We start from the raw sequence: 26,468 nt of genomic DNA on the forward strand, positions 1-26,468 counted from the left end.
TTCTGTCAGTAACATATGACAATCGGGTAGTTTTACCACTGTACGTTTTTATGAAGTTGTTTTATTTATGAGTTCAGTGCCAGTTTCTATTTAGTTTTAGCTGTGGTTTTATACGTTAAAAATGAATTGAAATGAATTAATGATGACTTTAGCTGAAAGAAGTGTGTTTAGAAAAACATTAGAAGTTAATCAAGCTAATTTATTTGATGTCAATAATGTAGTAATCAGAGATGTGGTCATTTGGCAACTTATATTATGTTTTAAATGTTGAAATAAATAATGAAAACTCCCCTGGAACAGTAATTTGGACTGATTTTACTGATCAGTAATAATTTTACTGGGGAAAATTTATAAGCAATTGTTAATGCAGATGAAGAAATAGAGGATAGAAATAGGCTAGAGGATAGAGGAAATAGGATAGAGGAAGAAATAGGCTGAGGATATGTCAGCTGTAAGTTAGAGAATTGTTACAAGTCAGTCTATCATAAGTTTTTAATCACAATGAAAGACATTCAGGAAATTCAGAAAGTTTTCCACTATCATGTCTGGGTTCCTAAATAATTACATAAGATACTGAACAAAAAATAAACATTTCAAAGTCAGTGTATAAATTTGCTAACAGGGTATTCCATTTTAATTCAAGAAATCTTCAAAAATTTTATTGCATTACTATTTTTTCCTCCTCTATGAATCATGAGACCTTGCCGTTGGTGAGGGGGCTTGAGTGCTCAGGGATACAGAGTAGCTGGACCGAAGGTGCAACCATATCGGAGAGGTATCTGTTGAGAGCCAGACTAAGGAATGATTCCTGAAAGAGGGCAGCAGCTCTTTCAGTAGTTGTTAGGGGCGTGAGTCACAATGACTTAAACGGCCATGTCAACATCACTCAGTCCTCTGAGTACTGCGCAGCTGAAAGCAATGGAAAACTAAAGCTGTTTTTTTCCAAGAAAATGTGGCTCTCTGCATTTTCAAAAGCAATAATGGAGGCGCCTTCCTTGGTAAAATATTCCGCAGGTAAAATAGTCCCCCGTTCGGATCACCGGGTGGGGACAACTAAAGGAAGGGGTCACCAGAAAAGTAAAAACTAACATTCTACGAGTCGGAGCGTGGAATGTTAGAAGCTTAAAAAAGGTTGGTAGGGTAGAAAATTTAAAAAGGGAAATGGATAGGGTAAACGTGGATATAGTAGGATTTAGTGAGGTTCGGTGGAAGAGGAAGGCGACTTTTGGTCGGGTGACTTTAGAGTAATTAACTCAGCGTCAAATAATGAGTAGGTTTCGTGATGAACAAGAAGATAGGGAGGAGAGTGGAGTATTTCAAGACGCATAGCGATAGAGTCATTATAATAAGGATAAAATCAAAACCTAAAACGACAACGATTGTTAACGTCCATATGCCTACAAGCGCCCATGATGATGATGAGGTAGAATGTGTATACGAAGAGATTGATGAAGCAATTAAACACGTAAAGGAGATGAAAATTTAATAATAGTTGGAGATTGCAATGCAAGCACTACAAAAGGCAAGGAAGGAAATATAGTGGGTGAATACGGGCTGGGCAAAAGGAATGAAAGAGGGGACCGACTTATAGAGTTTTGCACGAAGTATAATTTAGTAATTGCCAACACCCAATTTAAAAATCATAATATAAGAATATACGCTTGGAAAAAGCCAGGTGATACTGCAAGGTATCAGATAGATTATATCATGGTTAAGCAAAGATTTAGAAATCAACTCGTTGACTGCAAAACTTACCCTGGAGCAGACATTGATATCAACCATACTTTGGTGATAATGAAATGTAGATTGGGGTTTAAAAACCTGAAGAAAAGGTGTCAGATGAATAGGTGGAATTTAGAGAAGCTTGAGGAAGAGGAGGTAAAGAAGATTTTTGAGGAGGACATCGCAAGAGGTCTGAGTAAAAAAGATAAGGTAGAAATGTAGAAGAAGAATGGGAGAATGTTAAAAAGGAAATTCTTAAATCAGCAGAAGCAAACTTAGGCGGAATAAAGAGAACTGGTAGAAAACCTTGGGTTTCAGACGATATATTGCAGCTGATGGATGAACGTAGAAAATATAAGAATGCTAGTGATGAAGAAAGTAAAAGGAACTATCGGCAAATAAGAAATGCTATAAACAGGAAGTGCAAACTGGCGAAAGAAGAGTGGATTAAAGAAAAGTGTTCAGAAGTGGAAAAAGAAATGAACATTGGTAAAATAGACGGAGCATACAGGAAGGTTAAGGAAAATTTTGGGGTACATAAATTAAAATCTAATAATGTGTTAAACAAAGATGGTACACCAATATATAATACGAAAGGTAAAGTCCGTAGATGGGTGGAATATATTGAAGAGTTATACGGAGGAAATGAATTAGAAAATGGTGTTGTAGAGGAAGAAGAGGAAGTTGAGGAGGATGAAATGGGAGAAACAATACTGAGATCTGAATTTAAGAGAGCATTAAAAGATTTAAATGGCAGAAAGGCTCCTGGAATAGACGGAATACCTGTAGAATTACTGCGCAGTGCAGGTGAGGAAGCGATTGATAGATTATACAAACTGGTGTGTAATATTTATGAAAAAGAGGAATTTCCATCAGACTTCAAAAAAAGTGTTATAGTAATGATACCAAAGAAAGCAGGGGCAGATAAATGTGAAGAATACAGAACAATTAGTTTAACTAGTCATGCATCAAAAATCTTAACTAGAATTCTATACAGAAGAATTGAGAGGAGAGTGGAGGAAGTGTTAGGAGAAGACCAATTTGGTTTCAAATAGATGAAGAAAGAAGCATTTGGAAAAATATAGTTAAAAGAAGAGACAGACTTATAGGCCACATACTAAGGCATCCTGGAACAGTCGCTTTAATATTGGAAGGACAGGTAGAAGGGAAAAATTGTGTAGGCAGGCCACGTTTGGAATATGTAAAACAAATTGTTAGGGATGTAGGATGTAGAGGGTATACTGAAATGAAACGACTAGCACTAGATAGGGAATCTTGGAGAGCTGCATCAAACCAGTCAAATGACTGAAGACAAAAAAAAAAAACTATTTTTGATTTTGATATTTGGTACATAACTACCCACCTTGTAGTGGCCAAAAAATATTTTTTTATATTTAAAAAAATATTTTTTACTTAGTAATAACTTGCCAATAGGTAAAAACAGCCATTTTCGTCACTTTTTCCCACGAGCTGTAGCATTCTTATATTACATCAACAGAGGGTCAAAAACAACTTTTTGGAAAGAGTAAAGCTGGAACTTCATTTTGTTATATAACCAAATCTAGTAATGTTTACTGAAGTTAAGTTTACAAATTGTTGTTTTTTTCAAATTTTGAGCCCAAAATAAATAATGAAGGGCTTATGGTAACACGCTTGTTTTTTACCTTTTAACGCTTAGGTACTAGTGGTACGTATAAAAAAATTGGACTGTTACCGAGTGTCCTTCATTAAAAATAAAGGTCATGAAATCATAAAATTTTGAAAATCTCATTTTTGGGGCTCAAAATGTTTTGCAAATGTCTTTAAATAAAGCCCAAGCTGCACTTTCCACATTAATTAACATCGAGTTAAATACATAATCTTTGACCAACTTTCTTATTTGAGGACCAACAAATATTCCTTCTTTAATTTTTCCTTAACTTACATTTGGAAATTTCTGCCTGATGTACAAAAATCTGGGGCTTTCCTTCTTCACTGCTTTTAAAGAATTGTTCATTAGTCCTAGCTTGATATGGTAAATATATTTTTTATAAAGGTTTAAAGTTTAAAGAGATAAATATATTTTTTCAACCAAGGTCTCATGAATAATGTTTTTCCCATTTGGAGTTAAGTTGTCTCGTTTCTTCCACTCTTTGGTAACATAATGTTTACCCCTAGCTCAGCCGTCCCATTCGCAAAGAAAACACATTTACTTAGTACAGCCTAATTGCATGCCTAACAAAACAGCTATGACTTTCAAATGACCACATATGTTCCAGAAATGTTTTTTATAATTTATTTTTTCAAGACCGTCTTTCATCACATCGTAAGTCTCTTTCAAATTAATACCATAAGCGATTGGTATCGAAGGATATTTGTTACAATTGTGAAGTAGATTTTTGAAAGCCTGAAATTTTTGTATATTTTTGAAGTAAATTCCAACCTTGCAGTCTTGGTCCTAACAGCTTAGCTTGATTTTTTAATAAATGTAAATCCCTAACCAGGTCATTTAATTCACCTTGTGATATAAGATGTGGCTTACTGGAAGACAATCAAAAATCAAAATCATTGTTGTCTTCTTCAGTACTGCCTCATTCTTTATCGCTGCTTTCAAAACATACATTTACAAGTGGCTCAGGAACTGGAATAATTTCACTGTGAGGTACAGCCTGAGTGCAGATTTCAATGAAGGATATTTGTAGTATGTTTAATTTTTTTAGAAATTCCAGTTACACTTGTAAAAACAAAAGTAACAATCGGTTACATGATCCTTTGGTTCACGCCAAACCATAGGTACATATGTCATAATATGTGACTATGATACGATTTAATTCTTTGTTCAGTATTATTTATTTATAGCTTACAAATTATGTTAATAAAGTTAAACAATAAAAAATGAGCTAACAAAATACAATATAGGAGCTTAAAATGCTAACTGTACGTTGAAAAATGAAAAAATCCTTTATTTAAAATGTAAAAATTTTTCAAAAATGATGAGTTATAGAAAGATGAGTTCATGTTTGTTTTCAGCATCAAAAAACAGATGAAAATCATGTATTGCATGTTAGAAAACAAAAATTATGTTTATCAGTGTTAGTTAAAACGAGTGGAATTTTGTCACAAACTGGGAAAAAGAAACCCAGTAATATAATTGATGAAAATTTTATTAAATGTGTCCAAAATTTTTATCAGAATGATGAGCGCAGCCGAATGATGCCAGGCAAGAAGGACTGTGTCTCTGTAAGATAAGACAAGCCGACAGGAAGAAAATTAATATTCAAAAAAGGCTTGTCTTACGTAACTTAAAAGAATTGTACACAGCCTTCAAAGAAAAACATAATTTAAAGATTGGTTTTTCAAAATTTGCTGATTTAAGACCTAAAGTTTGTGTTTTGGCTGGTGGGTCCAGGTACTCACTCTGTGGGTGTGCCACCCACCAAAATGTAAAACTTATGTTATCTGCTCTAAAAATGAAATTTGATTATAAAATTCTCCTTTCAACCGTGGTATGTAATATAGAAAATGAAACGTGTAAGTCACAGTGTGAAATGTTAAGGCTCAAATTACTGCAAGAGAGCTGGGATGATTTTGATTCTGAAATTATTTTCAAACAATGGGTTTCTGTTGACCGTTGTGAACTAACTACTCAAATTCTTTCATTTCAAGAGTACTTAAAAGGCATCATGTTGTTGCAAAGAAACAAGCTATTTCCTCAACATTAAAAAGGAAAACTTGCTGGAGGGTGAATGTATTATAATGGGAGACTTCTCTCAAAATTTTCGTTTTGTGATACAGGATCAAGTCTAGTCATATCACTTGTCAAAAACTTGTGCCACAGCACATCCATTTCTCATATAGTTTACAAAAGAAGGAAAACAGCAAAACCAAAGCTACTTTGTGATTAGCGAGTACTTGAAACACAATACTACACCACTGTTCTTCTGCTTCCAAATGCAAGTTATAAATAAAGTAAGAATACTGTTACCACAAGTTAAACAATTTTTTAATTTTTCTGATGGCTCTTAACAGCCCAGTATAAAGACAAAAAAATTTCATAAATTTGTGCTACCACCAAGAACATTTTGAAATGGCGGCTGAATGGCATTTTTTTGCCTCTTACTATGGAAAGGGACCTTGTGATGGTATCGGTAGAACTGTAAAAAGGACTGTGACTAAAGCAAGCCTTCAAAGGACAGTCAACAATCAAATTGTTACACCTTCTGAAATGTACAATTATTATTATTATAACATTTATTTTCTACTCTAATAAAGACGTCCAAGAGACTGAAGAATACCTCAGTTCTTGTTATCAGGCAATCATAACAGTCCCAGAAACAAGAACCTTTCACAGTTATGTTCCAAAGAGTCAGAGATGTATTCTGAAAGTCCAGGCGGGCTCCGACTCAGAAACATTTACATTAGTATCAGTACACAAGTACATTAGTGTTACTGATTTGCCTTATAGGTTTACCAAAGCCAAAATGTAAAAATTATATCTGCTGCATAAACGATAGCAAGTGGTGGTTAGGTGAAATCATTGAAGTCACAATATATAAAAATGAAGAGGAATATTGAATACACTTTTTCCATCCGTAGGGCCCTAGTACTTCATTCAAGAAATCATTGTGGGATAATCAAGCATGGGCTCAACCGCAGAATATTTTAAAGATTCTCATGCCTTCAGAGCTTCTTCTACCAACTACTGGAAGAGGATACAACATTACACCAAAGATGAATGAGGACTTATCAGTTCTACTCAATAAAAAAAATGACAGGACCACTAAGTTATGTTAGTTAAGTTTGTTATCAAAAAGTGTAAGATTTATTCATAACTTCCATTAGCAGAAGTAAAATAAGGTAAAAGTGAATTGAACAACTTGTTAATGTATTTGAATTGTTTATCATTTTGTAATTATTATTTGTCAATCTGTAATTAATGATTTATCATTTTGTAATTGACTATTCATTAATTATCAATTTATTCATTCTAATGAGTTTAGTTGTAATTTCTATAATCTGAAAAAAAATACATAACATCAGTATTTTTGGATATGTTGTTTATGGTTAGAAGGAACAGTGTTTTTAGTGGTTTTGATGGCTTCATTACTCGTCAACTCCTTTGACTAACAAAATACATTTTATATGGTTTTAAGTAATTACTACTGTAAACATTTCAGATTTTTGCCACCTGTCCCACATGTGGTTTTTTGGCCTCAAAAATGAGGCATTTTCAAAATCTTATGATTTGGCAGCCTTCTTTTTAATGATAGACACTTGGTAACAAAGTGTTAAAAGGTAAACAGACCTGTTACTTTACGCTCTTCATTATTTATTTTGAGCCCAAAATTTGAAAAAAAAAAAACATTTGTAAAGATTACAAGATTTGGTAATGTAACAAAATGAATTTTGAGTACACTAAGATGAAGTTCCATCTTTACTCTTTCCAAAAAGTCATTTTTGACCCTCGTATGATGTAAAATAAGAATGCTACAGCTCGTGGAGAAAGTGATGAAAATGCCTGTTTTTACCTGTTGGGGAGTTAGAAAATAGGCTATTACTCAAGAAAAATTTTTTTTTAAATATAAAAAAATATTTTTTGGCCACTACAAGGTGGGTAGTTAGCCAAATATCATCAAAATCAAAAATAGTGATGCACTGATCATTTGTTGAATTAAAATGGAATATCCCTAATGTTCCTTATTTCCTACCTGAAGAAGAGAGTAATGAAGATGAATTATTTTGTAGAAATAAGCAGAATAAATCTGATAATGTCGGTAGCGTTGGTAACTGTGATGTAAAATATATTAATAATAATGATGTAAATAAAGATATTGTTATTGGTAAGGCTCAAATTGAACAAACTTTTATTAATGAAATAAAAAGCCATATCAGTGATTAAAACCCATCCTAAAGAATGGATTGTTAAAATAAAGATAAATGTAAATCAGGCCTTCCGTACAAATTAAAAGTTGGGAAGAGCATGACTACTAAAACAGAAACAAACCTGATTGTTCAAACTGTTTTTTACAAAACTAATGTAAATCTTGACAAAGATACCATACATACAATTATCTTATAAAAAGCAAAAAAATCTCTTATTGTCTGTGGTTAAACCAAATAAATTGAAAGGAAAAGAAAATGCTTAGATTCAGGAACTGAAAACATGTTTGATTTAGCTACTGCTTTTTAAAAAAGGCAACAAGATACGTGTTTGTAAAGATTTTTTTCAGAAAACCATTTGTATTAGCAGTGGACCTTTGAAAACAGCTTTTGCTGGTAGATAAAAAATCTGTGAAAATTTCTCTGCTTCAGATAAAAGGAAATAAAACGATTATAATCTGGATAATTAAAATAAAATTTTAAAGTCTGAATAAATAAATGATCCATATTATATTAAATTATCCATAATTACAATTTTTGGAAATTTTAAATTGTAGTCTGGATAAATAAAATTTCACATAGAATTATTTTTACACTGGAAAGTCACTACTGTAGAAAGGGCATCAGAAAAAATAATCGATCCTGTTTTGTCAATTAAAAAAGTATACAACTTTTTACCAAAAATTTTGCACTTGACATAATTTAGACTTTTTTTTTACCATTTAAGATGATCTGTAAAAACTACGAAGTTACAAATGCAGTAGACAAAGTACAGAACATATAAAGTGAAAAGAAGCATATGCTGCAAAAGCTGAAGAAAACACAAGCTAATATTGAAAACTTTTGTGCAACTTTTGACTTATAGAAAGTTTTACAAATTCTTGTATCTGATGTAGGGCCATTTTTATTATAGTTGTAAAATATGTGTTTACAATGTTACAGTTTATGGCTGTTCCAAGTAATAAATACTGCTTTACATGAATGAGATTAATGGAAAGTGAAGTAGTTGCGAGATTGGGACAACTCTCTTTCATCGGTTTCAGAATTACCTGAACATATCTGAAAACACATTTCATTGTTTTCAGACACTTTCGCAGGGCAAAATAGAAACTCACACATGGCAACTCTGTTTCTGCATATAACAGAACATTTTCAATTTAGTGTAACTGAACATAAATTCATGGAAAAAGGAAGCTGATTCCATGCCCAGTGCCACTGATACACACAGAAGAATGTTTCAATTTTTTTCAATGCTTGATTGGCTGTCAGTATTTGGCATGGCTAGATCAAACAGAAACAAACAAAAAAAAGGTTATGCGGTTAAGGAATTCAAGTTTGATAAATTTAAAGATTTGAAATCTTTAACCAAAGAAGTCATACTAAATAGAACTAAGGATTATAAAGGTGACATGGTTAAATGGCTTAAAATCAAATGTTTGTACTTTTGAAAATTAACAAGAGTAATTTTTTTCTTAATATTATAAAAGTGATTATCAAGAACTGCATTTTTGTCAGTAAATATGCATGAGGAAGACCCAATAAATTACATTTGATGCATCTTTATAAAATTTTACTTCCAAATTCTGAAGCCAAAAAAAGCATCTTGCCAAATTTTACAACACAAATGTTGTTATTCCTAATGAATACCGTTCATGTTTAAATTTCTTCATTCAGGTAAAAACTGACGAAATACCAGTACCAACTATTGAATTTCAAGAGGATCTAGAAGTAATCTAGTGATTGTGCACAAGAATAAGAAAAAACTTAAAATAATTTTTTTATTGTTCTTTTTTTGAAGCTCTCGTAATTAACACTTTTCATAAAACGGACAATTTTTTAAACTGTAATACATCTACTCCATTGTACAGTTTTATACGTTATACGTAAAGCAAAATATTTTTTTTATTTTTCATAAAATGAATTCTGTTATCACAAAAGTTAAAAATGTATCCGCTGTTTTATTTTATGGTGTAAGTGAATTAAGTCTGGGTTAACAGAGGCAAAAGTCATTATTTTTTATCTGTGATTAGTGCAAAACACCTCATTAAGTATATTTTATTGTTACAAAGAAGAAATTAAAACATCTTAAATCTTAAATCTATGCTATTTTTATTTTTATTTTTAACTTTTAAAATCATTTACAGTTAATATTAAATGTAAACCATGAGATTTAAAGGAATCTTTTTAATGAAATATGGTGTATAGATTTATATAATAATCGCTTATGAAATGTAAAATGCTGTTTTTTAATGTAATTAATTAAAAAAGTTCACTGTAATTTGTTGTTATAAATGTTGACTTAATAAATCTACAAAGAAAATTATAGAGAAATTTGCAATTATTTGTGAAGCAAGGAAGATATTTATAACTAAATGACACAAATTTTGTATCATAGATTAGCAGTTTCAAAGTAACTACCGCTTCTGAATTTAGTCTGCTAATAAACCAGAGAAGTATGCCGTGAAAATTTTAATATATATGTATTAACATAGTACAAGGCTACTGCAATACTATACATTGAAAAAAGAAGTGAATTATTCTCTAATGGTGAACCTTGCCTTTAAGTAGAACTAACAAAATCATCTCACCTGTGATAATTGGTTCAAGTGCCAGTGGCTGATAATATTAAAATAGTAAAACTAATAGATTCTCGGAAAAAATATATCTGAAATCCAAATTCAATTCAACCAAACTAAAAAATGAAGTTGTCTCTTAGCAATTTACTTTTGATAAGAAAAAGACATTACTTTCCTTCTCTTCCAAAAATATTAATGAAAGTTAATTCTACTATTTCACTTTGCTATTCATAATGCATAAAGAAACAGAGGTCGATAATTAAAAATATCAAAATTGTAGTTTTATAACAGCACTGTACAGCGGTTCACAGCTACTCGACTGCCACTGTTACAGATGTTGGTACCTCTATTACTTTTATGACATGCTGGATGTAAAACTGGTTTAAGTGCTTTAGTTATTTTCAAGTTTGCCTACTGTATAAATACAATTGAAAGATTATCATAAAAAAATAAAATAGAACTTCTGATCCTCATATTTCAAAAAACTTTTATAAAAATCAATTCAACTAACCTTGATACTTCAATAAAACCAATTTCTACAGATTCAAGAATCAGCTGATGATTCTACCCCTATCCCAAAGTTCAAGAAACAAGCTTAATGTGCTCTTTGTCCTCATCTTTGGCACAGAATAAGAATAATGTGCATCAGTGCAACAATCAGGAATAATCTAATCGTAGAAATGATATGCAGAAAAACAATCTATTTTTTTATAAATAATATTATGAACAAATATATAAATCATATTTTGATATAAAATTAGTATATAATTGTATCCTACGAATAATCTAAAAATGACTGGGGGGTGATTAATTAGCCAGTTAAGTATTTAAAACTACACGCTGTAAATGTGAATTATGTCATAAGTGTGAGATGGGTGACAACTCACTATAATTTTTATTTTTAAAAAACAAATACTAGCATATAGCAGTATAAATTTCCATACCAATAAAGTTGCTGAGTATACAAATAAGCTCAAAATTTAATTTTATAAATATTTAAAAATGATTCTGATACACTAGCAGCAAATAATTAAAAAAAAAAAAAAAAAAAAAAAAAAACTGACATACTTTTGTTATTTATATGAAATGATTTAAAGATACCCAAAAATCAAGCAGTAGTGATAGATACTATACCATCAGAGTTATGTTTTTTAGGATAAGCAAAACTGAATAGATTATACAGGTTAGTATGCAAGAATTAAGAGATTGGGAAAAATACTCACAGTCCTTAAGAGATACCAAAAAAGCAAGAGCAAAACTATTGCACATGAGGTGTAGCATCTCATACATGTAAGATACTCTATAAGATATTTTACAAATGATAAGAAATGTGGTAAATAGCATACAGATAATGACCATTTTGGTTTCAGGGAAAGTCTCAGACCTATCTAAGAAGGTAACTTCATGGTGTTTGTAGAGAAGGAATCTGATAATGTAGAACAGAATGTAAGGTTTCAGACTTAAATGTACGGAATAGGAAATTCAGACTTAAATATAAATGCGTAAGAGATATCTAATATCTGTATACGAATCAAGTGGCAGCCACAAGAACAGAAGATGAATAAAGATGAAGTCTGATTTAAATAGGAATAAGATAAGGATATAACCTGTCTACTTTTCAACTTGCACCTAGATAAGTAATTATAGTTAATATAAAATCTACAATTTTAGTTAATATAGATGATATTTATAACCAAAAATACACACGATGCTATTTAATTAAAACTACTTTAGTATCCCAATTAATAATATTATTTTAAAGTACTTTAAATAATTATTTTTTCTACTCAGTTTATTTTCTTAATACATATTTTCTTTGCAGGTATAGCTCGCAAATTCTGAAGTCACTGTCATTGGTAGATTCTAAAGAGCTCATGTCCGATTCTGAATTCACGTTTATCACAAAATTGTCGATGTGCACATCATATAAATATTCACTTTCAATGTATTTTTTTTTTCAATGTTGACAACATGCTCGCAGACATTGCTTCACTCAGCTTCAGACACTTTATGAAATTCCTCTTCAGCTAGCTTAAGAACGTCCAACATGTTAAAAGTTGTATTTCTTTCAGCTACTTGCCCTTTCACTTAACTCCAAATCATTTCAATGGCATTTAAGTCAGGGTGAAAAGGTGGCAACCATAGAACTGTGTGACCATAATTTTTGAAAATGTCATCTATTAGAAATTTCTTTTGATTTTCTTTGTGTAATTTTATGATATCATATAATTCAATCTTCATCATAGCAGGAGAACAGTTAATTCATTGTTTGGCTAACCATTTTATCACATCACTTTTTAGAGTTAGAATTTGGCTACTTATATAGCAGAACATTGTGATATGATGCATCATCTACTACAATGACCGACTAAGGTGGCAAGTTGGGAATACACTTCTTCCATAATCAGTTTGTGTAGTTTTCGGAATCCATCAATTTGTGATAATCTCTTCTTATTTGACTTACATACGTAAAACATTGTTAATGAATCCTTTATTACAGCCAATATAAACAATTATTAATAGTGATTTTAAATAATATGTTTTATGTTATGTTAAAATGCAATCTAAGTTAATCTTAACATGCTGAATGCAAATCATGTGACAAGGTGTATTAGTGATTTATATGAGGAAGATATTTTTATATCTGCTTCATCATCCAGTCTACTGAAGAGAAATTTCAATATTATTAAACAAGATAAATTATTATGATATAAATGTTTAAGTAAATAAATAACTTTTTTATATGCATTCTTTATCGTACGGTGCACACATATTATTTATTTTTTACTAAAAACACATATATAATGTTAATTATCATCTTACCATATATTTGTCATAGGAATTTCCTACATTTTTTCCACAATTATGTGCCAACATTATCATGGAATGAAAATATCCACAATTACATTTCGTCAGTCTTACATACAAAAAAACACATAACATCACACCGCAATATTAGATACTAAAGTATATATTTACAAGAAGCATGCAAGCAAATTGCCAAGTTTCCTGGCCTGAACTCTAGTTCAGGCTCTGATGATGATACATTGATGAGGCAAAACATGTAGAAAATTCCTACGACAAATGTATAATAGGACGATAATTAAAATATATATGTGGTTTTAGTAAAAAAAAATAAATAATTAAATTTAAAAGAAAATTATTACATTTATGCCAGATTTTTATGATGTCATGTCCAAAAATTTTGTTAGGTTTAAATATATATACATATGAGTGTATCTGTTTGTGCATGCGCACACACGTGTGGCTTTAAAATAACCTAATACACAGAACAATAAAGTAATATTATAATTTATTTCAATGAATCATAATTTGTATAAATAAATCAATGCGATGTAAAATGGAAAAGATGCACTTACTTTCCTTCTACCATACCCAATCCGAGCTTTAAATATACTGTTATAAAGAATTAAATGATGAAAAACATTCATCATTTTCAAATTTTCCATCACTGATTATAACGAGTGTCATTTTTATAATTTACAATTACAACTTTAAGTAATTATTACATATAGCATGAGTATTGTGTGTTGTATAATTTTTTTTTCAACCTTTCAAAATTTTTTAGCAGTTACTAAGATTTAAAATACATAGTAACTTTGAGATTACATTATTTCTCTTTTATAGGTTTTACCTAATATTGCTTGTAACCAACATTAATGACATTTTAATCCAATTTACATTAAAAAAATATTACTTTTTCAAAAGTTTGAATAAAAAAGCTGGCTCTTAGAAAAATATACTTAAGTATAATTCTAGCTTGGAAAGGGTTAACGAAGTGAATTTACGGAATACTAATTCTAAATTTACAAATAAATCAGAAAGTCCCCTACCCCCCAAATGAAATTACCCAAATACATAACCGAAGTAACATATTAATGTAATGGAATCATATAATTGGCACTAGCACCCTTTACAGGGATTTGAAAATACCATCAGAAATTAGGAGCATTAGATTATGAGAAAAAATTATCTATCTTTTGGGTAAAAAGATATGTAACTCCTTGTTCCCTTGACCGCTTAAGACGAAAATTAAATGGTATCAATGCCTTATATACAGAAATCATTGTGTCAAATTTCATCCAAACTGGTCTATCCAGTCACAAGATATCAAGCAAAAAACAAGCCAACTGGAATTTTCAGTGATTAATTTTGTTTTTTGATTAGCGGGAAGGTCATGAAAGATCAAGATCTGCAAATGCCCTGACATAGAAAATCTGACCCAAATAGTATACTCTCCTTTATATAAAATTTTACATTAAATAAAGTATACCTCATTTCTAAAATTGCAGGAAGATTGAGAGAAATAATACTGCATACAACATTGTTGTAGTTGTTCAGCACGATAAGTTGCTGCAAACTGCATTAAATGCGATGCATTCCTTAAATTAAGATTATTTGATAAAGCAATTTCACATAACTCTTTCAGACGAGCAATTAACATTTGATCGGCAACAATAAGTACACTGAAACAAACAGTAGCAGTATCATATTTTAAATATAACAAATAAATATGGGTAGTTATTTAATAACAATCATTTGTGGTCAAATGAAATATACGGATGAGTTATCACCTTACTTTAAGACTCAGAATAATTGATATTACAGACATATACCTTTTTAATCTGCATTTCCAAAAAGTAAGTACTGCTAAAAAATATAGCTTCTTCATGAAGAAATTATTCAAATTTGAATTAAATGTTTTACAAACTAATTTTTATTTGTATGCAATTATTTTTTGCATTACTTCATCAATTCAGATACCGTTTACTGAAATACCAGAAAGTGTTGCTCATCAAAATTTAAAATGTCCAGCTGAAAGGGCAGAGTGGCCATGGACTGATTGTTTGGGAGGGAAGTACGAGGAATATCAACACAAACATAACCTATATGCACATGAACAGACATGTACAACGAACATATCTGTTTCTTTTTATCGTTCAGTTTAATGATGTATAGTTATATTTTATCTGATTTTTAAAATATTTCTATTCGCTTAATTTTATTTAATTTCTAAGTTTTAATAATTTTGTTCTTTATTTTAACAGAAAAAAAACAGACAGGAAGGACAGTCCTTACTTATACTGTCATTGTCAAATGTCATCAGGACTATAGTCACTGCTTTCTTTGTTAGCTATTCTAAACCTTTGAGTTTGCATGTTGACAATTCCTGCCTTACTAATAATAATTTTTTCTTTTCTTAAAGCTTGTTAACAGTACCGCTTCCAGTATTGAACCAGTAATTCAGAAATTTTTTTTCTTGACAATTCTTTTATTATATTTGCTGTCATGACATATTTTTTCTACAACCTAGTTTTTTATTTTCACCTGAATCAGTTAAAATCAGGCTGAGTTCAGAGTGGTATGATGGAAAAATTTATATATAAAAGCTATAATCCTCCAATATTTTATCAAAATAATACTTTTCATAGAACCGTGATTTAATCGCACTAACTGTTCAGTTTTAATATTTTTGCTGAACAGAGAATATTTCTACATTGCAGCCATTCTAATGTTCTTATTTTCTGCAATTTAAATTTAGCAATATTATGCTATGATAATGAGTATTGTAAATTAGCAAAATTTAATGAGATGGAAGAGGTTTAATATTAACTTTGATTTTGCTATTCTGTAATTTTCAGCATTCATGTACTTCCCGTATTTTCCTTGCCCTTGGTTCAATTTAAAATAAAAAAGCATTCAAAAGTTGAATTGAGTGCCTGTAGTACTAGCAGTGTGCACCTATATTATCTTAGGATACAAGTTTTTTGTTGACATTAACGAATATTAATGTCAGTACTACCATAAATAACATTTTACCTGAATTAAGAGAATGTATGACTTATCTGAAAGAAAAATTGGTCTTCTTTCAGTCTGTAAATTTTCATTTGTTTTAAACGATCTAATTATTTGAAATGAATATCTGTTTTCTTCATATGAGCAGATACATTGCAAGGTCAGTTATACGAGCCTGAATCTTTGAATGCAACATTGTTGAATTTTCTTTGGTAATTTTATTTTTTTAACACAATATTAAACTTGCTTTAAAGCTAGACTGATGCTAAACTTTATAAATCATCCCTTGTGTTAGATCAGGGCTGAGGCATTGAGAAGGTAGTATAAAAAAAAAATAGAGGCGATGAGTACTAAAAAAAAAATAATACTTTAAAATGTGTAAATAGAGAATGAGTATTGAGAAATACTCTGAATCAAAGGGTTAGAAAATTAAAAAAGAGTTAATTAATGAATGAACAAGGGTGAGATTGAAAAAAATTAGTATCAGAGAGGGAGAATAAATTTGAGTGTATAGTGAACAAATTTATTTTATATTTTTAAAACATATATAAGTAAGCTAATTTTCTGAATTCTAAATTAAAAAATTAATAAACTCTTAGTTTGAGTAAGTCTACTAATGATAAAAAAGCTACTTCTCCAGTTACTAAATGTCTCAGATGAAATCTGTCCAATCTTGAAAGAAGTATTTAATTTTAGAGAAGAGTGCACTAAAATTTTCTAAGATTATTCCTGTTATATTACTATCATCTGTTTTTACAAAAAGAATGAAAACTAAATTATTATTTGAAAAAGTTAGTTTAGGAATATTAGAATTTTTGAAAAAACAATAAATATTTTGTCAACGACCAGTATGGATTTGTTCTAGTTGCAGTACTGAAATAGCTTCAGAATTTTTCTGCTTAGTCACTTAGAAATTAAAAGGATCCTGAATGATTTAAATAAGAAAGGCCTCTGATAAGGTTAACTTCTGACCTCTGATATAGTTTATTTCTTTAACAACATATCGTTAAAGAAGTAAAAATTCAGATATCATAGGGCTGCTGTTCAGCTGGTTCATGGTATATCTTGATGACAGGAAAATATTTTACGGTAAATAATGAAGGAAGTGAATTTAAGGAAATATATGAAACATTTTCCACAGGTCTGTTTTGGGGTCAATTTTATTTCTACTTTTCCATTAATGATTTTTACTCATTTTGTTTTAATTATTCGCCTGCCTTTACTGATGATATGGCTGTTGCATATGGGTCAATAATTAATGATATCTGCACAAATTTATTCAGTCAAGGCACTATGATTGATGTAGTTCACTATGATATGTTGAGTGAATACAGCTAAAACAATCAGCTAAATTTGAATGCTAGATCGTGGATACCGGTGTTCTTTGGTGGTTGGGTTTCAATTAACCACACATCTCAGGATTGGTCGAACTGAGAATGTACAAGACTACACTTCATTTACACTCATACATATCATCCTCATTCATCCTCTGAAGTATTATCTAAATAGTAGTTACCGGAGGCTAAACAGGAAAAAGAAAGAAAGCTTAAAACAATCTTCTTAAATTTTTTCATTTCTAATACATTTTTAATCGACTACTAACACGATTTAAGTACGATATAGAGTTTCTTTTTTATATGATTCTACATGTAAAGTTGAACAAATTAAATATTTGAGGTTGTTGGTAGATATGATAGGACATTACGAAATAATCATATTACGCACTATGAAAGAATCTATTAAGGCTCATATGTAATTTACATTATTTCTTAATGCAACTTTGTCCTGATTAACTGCTAAGAAATATCTACTTAGTATTTGCACATTCAGGTTGAATTATGGGATTTTTGGTCAGTGCAGAATTTACCAGTTTCATATCAAACCGCTTGTGATTCAATAGAAGTAATCTGTTTATATAATGGCAAGAAACCCTTCTGGACTTATGTTTATATTATACATATGCGTATTTTATATTATACATACATATACATACATCACTTTTATATTAAATTAAAAAATCTCCTACAAAATATGTGTATTTTTTTTAAAAGTCCTTACCAAATGTTTTACCATGAATGGTAACTTCAAGACTGTAGTCGATAATGTAACAGTTTGGACCAGATCTGCAATCTTATTTAGAACCCAACACCTACCACTTCATTTTTCCAAATATCATTTTTATTTTTAGAACCTAAATTCTATAATGCAACACCTGCTGCAATTACACTTATTTAAAATTAAGCTATTTAATATGAGGATTAAGAAGTACTGTAGTTGTTTACACTCGCATGTGGTTTTATTGACTGTGAGGCCTTAATAACGATCTAATCTCTGCTAAATATTGTGAAAATTTTTGTTATGGAACCCTTCAAGTAGAGGGTGTTTTGTATCCTTTGCATGTAGTACATAACTCTTTTTATCTTGTTTTCAACAATGATATTTTTTGGTCTTTTATTATTTTTAGTTCATTTTTTAATAATATTATTTGTTATTCTGTGTTTATTTTTCCATATAAATTTACAGGGCATAATTATTTGTTTTTGTTTTTCTTATCTAGTTACTTATGTGAAAGACACATGAATTTTTATACTACTGTATTTCTAAGGGTTTAGCAGCTTATAATCCTCTAATTTTTCATATGGAATGGAAATGTTTATGTTAGAATTATTGTTATTGTAAGTTTGAATTCTTTTGGTTGTTTTATTTTATTTTTCAGGTATATACTACGGCAGATAAGACATTTTCCATAGTTACTTAGTGTAGTGTACTACACAATGTTGTTGATTATTCATATGAATAGAATTATTTTAAGTAAGATTAATGCATTACCACTTTTGAGTTATTATAGATTATATATTGAAGAGGAAATATATTCTAATTCTTGTATAAATAAAATTTATCTCATCAATCACAAGACTGTTCTAAACTTTACTCGCACTACTGAATTGATTGACTGATTCATAAAACAAAAAATTCTTCTGATATATAGTGTAGACTTCCTGATTTCAAGACTACAAGTAACTGCATCCTTGTTTATGCAATAAGCAGACCTGTAGACTATTATACCCACAGACTGCCAGACCCAGAATATGTAGTTATTAAAAACCAATAACACAATGAGGGAGGGACAGCATCAAAAACTACTAACCTAGAAAATTTGCACATAACAACAGTTTGCAAAAGTAATGGTGGAATATTATTACATCAAAGCCAAGAGGCTTTTATCACTGAATTAAGGAGATAATATTATATTGAGTTTTAATTACCTATTTTTTCATAATTAATGGTTTTAGTTAAACTAATAATAGTTAAGAAAGGCAATTTTACAAGATTAAGTTCATAAAACTTGGGAACAACACTGGAAACAAATGAAAACTTGAATAAAGATTTCTTTCAAAAAAATATATACTCTCCCTTACAATAATTATACTTTTAATGATAGACAAGACTATGTTGAAGAAAACTAACTAATTGTATCATCAGTATTATGTGACACACATTTTAATAAAAAAAGTAAAATTCATTCTAAAGAAGAGGGAAATACACACTTTCAATTAATAATAAAAAATACGCTGATAAAAGAATTGTATGTAAAAATTACCTGCAGATATGTTCAAGATCATCAGATGTATGAAGTTTAGATACTACATCAGTTTAAATGAATTCAATAACATCACTTAAAACTGCAAAAGGTACTTGAATTTTCAATGAACTGGTAGCAGATGTCTAAAAAGAAGCAGATACAGTTTCAATATAACAAAACAAATTTTACAAACCTAAGCTATTAATATTAATCATTTAGTTGGAAATATATTTTCTTGTATTTATCTAAAGATTGATTTAGTTGCCAAATAAAACTGATATATGTTCTTAAACAGAATTTATTTTTAAGTAACACTACTTATATAAATACTCATATTTTGTTTTCTGGAAGAGAAAGGAACATGTCTCACTACTTCAACTGGTACACTGTAACTGGATTTAAAAATATGAAAGAAAAATACCATTTTTAGATGCTATTATTGCAGTTATTAATTCATAATTACAATTATGATTAATAATTTACAATTAAAAACAAAAATTAAACAATCAGAAATATATTGAAGTTGTAAAATTGATAATATAAAAGGCACTAGGAAAATTTTGCAATATGATGGAGCTGATAATCACAGGTGGTTGAAAGTTAGCATATGTTTAGACAGGTCCCAAACTGCACTATAGTTGCTCTAATCTCTGTGTCAATTGCTTTTTTGCTGTTTTAGTGAAAAGAGACTGTGAAGTTGCCACAGTCAAAATCTGAATACTGGGCAATTTTTAAATATAACGTTTGCAAGTGTTTAGAGAAAATGACTCCTATGCTTGGAGTATTGTCCTCATTATACAACAATATTTCCCTAAATATTGGTAGTGGGAGTTTGAAAGAGGATATTTCATCCTTCAGGATGCATCAAGGTCAGGTCAACTATTGCTGCAGCATGAAAATTGCTTGAGACAATCATATGACCTACCACCAAGAGGTGTCCTTGGGCATTAATGCACCAGCAGTTTGTTCTATTCTGCCGCATCACCTTCAAGTTAGAAAAGCTACCCCAAGTTTGAAAATGGGAAATCTTGTACGTGAACAGTGCTGTAACAGGTAACTAAACTTGCCTATACTATTATGATACCCCTGACCAAGGCTCAGAACAACCTGTAGGTGTATGAAGATGAGGAGATCCCCGTGGCTGTTTGAAAATCCATCAGTGAAGAAAAGAATGAAAGCTGTATTTTTTAGTGTGAAAGGAGTTTTAAAGGGAGTTCTGTTGGAAACTCAGAAGAGAGTTACAGGGAAGTGGTATATCGAAGATGCTGCCTAAAGTTGTTGAAGCTCCCAAGAAGTTGCACCAAAATTCAAGGATGGTGACATGGATTCTTCACCATAATAATGCTCCAGCATACTGCTCCAAATTTTATTCTGAGTATTTGGCCAGCACTGGAATAAAATTATTAGAGCACCCTCCTACAGACCTGACTTCACTCCATCTGACTTCACACTGTTCCACCAGGTGAAAAACAGACAAAAGGAGACAATTTACAAGCGATGATTACATCCTAAAGGCTTGGGATGATGAATGTGCCCAGATCTCTGACAAAACATGGCAGAGTTTCTTTGAAGGATGGAGAAGTGTGTAGCATGTGGTGGAAATTGCACTGAAAAATAATAAAAACTAAAATTATACTGCAAAACTTTCCTAGTGCACTTTGTATGTGTTGAATTTAACGATTACAATTAAATTTGACTACTTTAGAAGGTTATAAAACTCTCATAAGTAACAGTATATAACAAATAAGAGGAATATCCAGAAAGTAAGTACTATTTTGCTATAAAAAAGTAACATAATTTTCAGTAGAATAGCTTTATTATTACATGGAAGAGCATATCTTAACTACTTTTTCACATAATTTCCATCATATTAAGGCACTTTTCATATCTAGCAATCAGTTTTTTCATTCCTTCCTCAAAGAACAGCACTAACAGGGAAGACAACCAATGTCCTACAGCATTTTTTACATTGGCATTTTCACAGCCACTGACCAATAAGAGACTGCTGAGATGGAAAAACAAATGGTAGTCACTCAGCACCAATTTGGCTCAAAAAAAATCATCACTTTACTTTCGTATCGGGTAAGAAAAGAATGAACACAGTCTAACTGCTTGATTTTGTGAGCCATCATCAACATTTTCGGCACTCAACAAGAGCAGAGTTTGTAGTAGCCTACGTTTTGTGTTACAATTTCAAATAAAACGATTTGTGAAATTTCAGGGAACTCAATGCATAACAAAGAAATTGTAAACCATACATTTTATTAAACTTTTTCATCCAATCACATAACCAATTCATTCAGGATGAAGGGCACTCACACCTTTCCTTGTCCTACACAATACTGCATCCTTTACTGAACTGTCACACCCACTTTCTAACCATTCCATCACTCATAGCTTTCTCACCATTAACTTTACTAATCTGCTGTTTGATATTTGTTATGTTTAAAAATTGGATAACTGCCCTAATTTTACAATCAGTGGGATTACTGACTGACTCGAACGTTTTATACAAAGTTTAATCAACTATAAATAAATGTTGTTGTATTTGTAATGGCATCTATCGAAAGCCGACGAATCAGAGAATATGGCATGCATGCTCACAGCTATGATCACAGTGTTGTAAGGTGGTAGAAGGAAATAGTATTTACTTTCTGGATATGCCTCAAATAATAATATATTATATAAATCATAGAAGATGTATTATGTAAATAATATCTTATATATAAAGCCGAAAGTTAGTTTGTTTGTTCTCGCATCATGTGAGAACCAACTAACTGCTTTGAAATTTGCATGATGTATTCATGTTATCCCAGGAAAGGTTTTAACTCACAGACTGAGACCCTAGCACCCTTGGGAATGAAGTTGTGAATTAAAGTTATTCATTACATTAAAAAAAGATTAATTCTTTTATTTCATTTTTATATTTCTATCACCAGCAACGAAATAAGTTACAAATTTTTCATCGTCAATAATGTGTGTGCTTTAGTTACTATTATTATCTTGTCTTTTGTAATTTAGTTTCTTTTTCAGGTTTCTATACAGCTTGAATACTTTAATCGTTATTTTTCAGTATTATTCTCACAACCATGAGGATAATGAATATTACGGGGGGTCCAGGGGGAAGAGCCCTCTGACTGGACTGAAACAGTATGTGAAGTGAGTCCTGTGGAAACTCAGGGGTCAGGATTCCCTTGCAAGACGGTAATGGCATGCTCTGTGGCCCTGAATCAGCTCTGGGGTTTGCCTGACCACAGGGGTCCAGGTGTAGACGGTTGAGTGAATTATGCAAGCCCCGAGCTGACTAGTATTATACATAATGTATGATATTAAAGAATGACAGCATTAAGTATAGTAAGGATGGCAAAGGGTTCTACTTATTCTTGAAAATACATGCAGGCTTCACAAGGGACTAGTCTCTCATCAGGATATATACAATCTGTTTGACAATGACATCTAACAGGCTCAGTTCGTTATTCACATACGTTACCAAATATTTCACGCTATGCATCCTACTTAATCACCATTTTGAGTAAATAAAGGAAATCAAATTAATTATTAGCAAACTAATAAGATAACTATAGATAAACACAAGGGAAAGTCAAAAATTATCTACACTTTTGGTTTACAATTTATTAACACAAAGGGGTGCACACGTACATCATTTTTCAATATAGTTACTTCTCTTGTCAATGCACATGATCCAGCAGTCCACAATCTTGTGTATTCCTTCCAAGAAGAAGGTTTTCAATCGGTTGTGAAGCCACTTTTGTACTGCTTCCTAAGGTCTTTCTTTCTTTTTCATTACATAGTATTGAACATTATTATTAGCTTCATTCTGTGTTAACATTGTGCATAATTTTTCAAAATTAAGGATATTTTGTTTTATTATACGACGCGTATGATATTTAACGCTTTCGATTGCGTTTTCCAAAAAACCATCAAAATGGGGTAAAGAGGGAAGAATGAATGACCAAGTAATACCTTGTATTGTAGAAAATGCTCCAATGTCTGATTTTAAGTTTCTCAATTTAAAAATCGATACAAATTACAAAGAATATTTTTGGCGGAAGGAAAACTGGAACCGTTATCAGAAAAGACTTGAGTGGGAATGCTTCTACATGATTTGAATCTTTTAAGTGCTGCTATAAAAGACTGTGAGGTGAAATTAATTCTAAACGAATAGCTTTAGTGGTGAGGAATATGAAAAGTGAAATATGTTTTACTTAATGTTTTAGACCTGTGCCTGCCAAGACGAATCATAATTGGACTGCCACAGTCGACTGTGCAAGCAGAAAATGATTGGGAAGGAATAAGACTGAAACATGGTAGCTGACCAAGCTGTTGTACTTGGATTTTTGCAATATATCGAAAGCATATCGTGCATTCACGAATGATAGAGGAAATAACTTTCTTGCCATTTATTATCCAATATTTTTGTCGTTACGAATGATGAATAAGTTGAACACCAGCGTGCAAGAGTCGCAAGTGTTCAGTATTAATGATTAGTTTTGTGATGTTAGCATTAGGATGTAAAACATAGGATGTTTCAGTTTGTAATGTAACAGAGAGTGTTGCAGTCTGCCACCTACGTGTAATATGCCTGAATTATTCAGAAATGAATCAAGTGATATAAGTTTGCTTTGTTTAGATAGAGTTTGATTGTTTTTAAGATTTAATTTGTCATTAAAATGCATGTGTTGTGATTGTTGAATAAAAAAGGTAAGAGCGTGGTTTAGTTCCTGAGTAGTTAAAGGACCAGAAATTCATTCTGACTGTCTTGATTTGGCATTATGAATAAATCTGAAACAAAAACTAAAAGTGTGATTTATAGTATGTAGTGTTGAAAATCATTTTGTGTATTCAAATTCAATAGTAGAGACAAATGATGTTGCAATATGTTTGCGTTTTTCTATTAGACATTCAGCACCTATGATACAGTTATTAAAGGTAATATTAATATCTTTCAGCCAGCGGGCAGAAAGCCAATAAGGAGTAGTATATAAACCTGAGGTTGTGCTCCAATTCTCAGGACTGGTTGGCCAGACAAGTGGCGCAGAACCTCAGGGTCGTTTTCGCTATACATTAAAGAATTAAAGAACGATTTATACCAACTGTGTTTGACTTATACAATTTTCATGTTAAAGTAGCGATACAATTCTATCTATCAACGCAATTTTCAATGTGAACTTTAGATCCAGGGGAATTCCCAATCTTTTGTATGTCTATATATACATAGAGTGAATGCTAACATCAATAACATATACCGCTTAGTTCGTATAGCTGCACATATAGATTGGCTTTTTCTCTTCCCTATACTATAAGGCTGAATCAACTAGACAGACAAACAGCGTCCCTGCGGCAGCTGTTGACCGTGGGTGATCGTCGAAAGGTCCGGCCATCCCTATAGCCTGAAGAACAAATATATTTATATTTTTTTAGGCAAGCCAGCCCGGGGAGAGCCGACAACTAAACCGTCGGTAGAGTTTGCAATTTTAATTCATATCACCATTAATTAATTTTGATAAATTTATTTTGTTTAGTATTTAAATAAAATTATCTATCAGCGCAATTTTCAATGTGAACGCTAGATCCAGGGGAATCCCCAGTCTTTTGTATGGCTATATATACATACAGTGAATGCTAACATCAATAAGATATGATTATTAAAATTATTTATATTATAATAAGAGAACATTAAATTCGAACGAGTTAATTTATCAAACGATTCTAACCTATCTGACCCCAATAAAATAGTATTTTGTTATAAAAATCTGTCTGACAAGTACGATTTAATTACATTTATAGATAATATAAAAGATGATATTGAACGTTTGATGATATAAGAAATACACTCCTAATACATTTACTATACAATTAATTTGTGAATTTAATAAACGTTTATTCACTTCTTATGGAAAAACTCTTTATAAATCATTCAAATTGGAAAAAATAAAACTTTTCGCGGAAAATGAATCGTCTATTGATACGGCCTTTGAAAGTATATTTGAACAATATTTTAATATGCGAGATAAATTGAATAATAAAATAGCTGTTTCTGAATTGATGATTTATATTGAAATTCCAGATATAAAACAAGCATTAGATGGATTTCTAATAAAACAATCGTGGAATGTTAGCGATAAAAATCTTGTAGATATTTATGAATTTTTAATGGATATGAAAGATATTTATTTAACGCTATAAGTTTACAAGCTGAAAAATACAAAGGAAACAATATTAAATATTATATCGTCGTTGTTGTTGAGTTACAGAGATGCGTAGCTGATAAATGTGATTTTTGTGAAGTTAACTTTCATAGCAGCACTCGATTCGCCTTAAACGCACGCGAAAATCCAAGCGATTTGAATGAACAGTATTTAGAAGCTTATGAAAAAATTAACGAATCTTTTGAAAGGTTTATTCAGATGGGAAGCGGTTGGGTTATGAATAAAATATTAAGATTGGAGCTTTCAGTATCAGAATTCGATCCGCTTTACGGTGGTAACAGTACATATTTTCCATTACCGAAAGCTTTATTTAAGAAACACGCTGTAATAAATGTACAGAATGATGATCAAAAATGTTTCTTATGGTCTATTCTAGCACGTCTATTTCCTAACAGTAAACGTCATTATCGTGTTTCGTTCTATAGAAAATTTGAAAACCATTTAAACATGAAAGGAATAGATCTCATATATACTGACACCTAAGAGTAGTTTATATTCATGATCAATCAGAATTATTTTTTCAACCAAAAATTAACAATTTTATCTACTTACAGTCCTTGCTTAAAATGGGCAAGAAAAGATGATAACTGAAGACAATAAAAAGTTATGAGTAAATAGGTATACTAAAAATAAAAAAGTTTAAAAATAATCATATGATATAGTAGCTAAAAATGAGAATTC

At 30.8% G+C, this 26,468-nt stretch overlaps 2 protein-coding genes across 4 annotated transcripts in view; both read right to left on the minus strand.

Annotated features, from left to right (window-relative positions):
* Positions 1-26,468, minus strand: part of LOC142319635 (sodium leak channel NALCN-like) — a 118,994-nt gene that overhangs the window by 36,156 nt on the left and 56,370 nt on the right. The gene's annotated exons all lie outside the window — the stretch shown is intronic.
* The window catches only part of LOC142319634 (sodium leak channel NALCN-like), a 176,202-nt gene that overhangs the window by 18,099 nt on the left and 131,635 nt on the right, over positions 1-26,468 (minus strand). Inside the window, exons 7-8 of the mRNA XM_075357146.1 lie at positions 19,576-19,700; positions 14,452-14,644 (exon numbers count right to left, since the gene is read on the minus strand). Coding sequence (XP_075213261.1) covers positions 14,452-14,622 — 171 coding nt within the window. The 5' untranslated portion in view covers positions 14,623-14,644; positions 19,576-19,700. The remainder of the gene's footprint in view (positions 1-14,451; positions 14,645-19,575; positions 19,701-26,468) is intronic.

Source organism: Lycorma delicatula, chromosome 2 (genome assembly GCF_047948215.1).
Source record: "Lycorma delicatula isolate Av1 chromosome 2, ASM4794821v1, whole genome shotgun sequence".
In the NCBI taxonomy this organism is placed as follows: domain Eukaryota; kingdom Metazoa; phylum Arthropoda; class Insecta; order Hemiptera; family Fulgoridae; genus Lycorma; species Lycorma delicatula.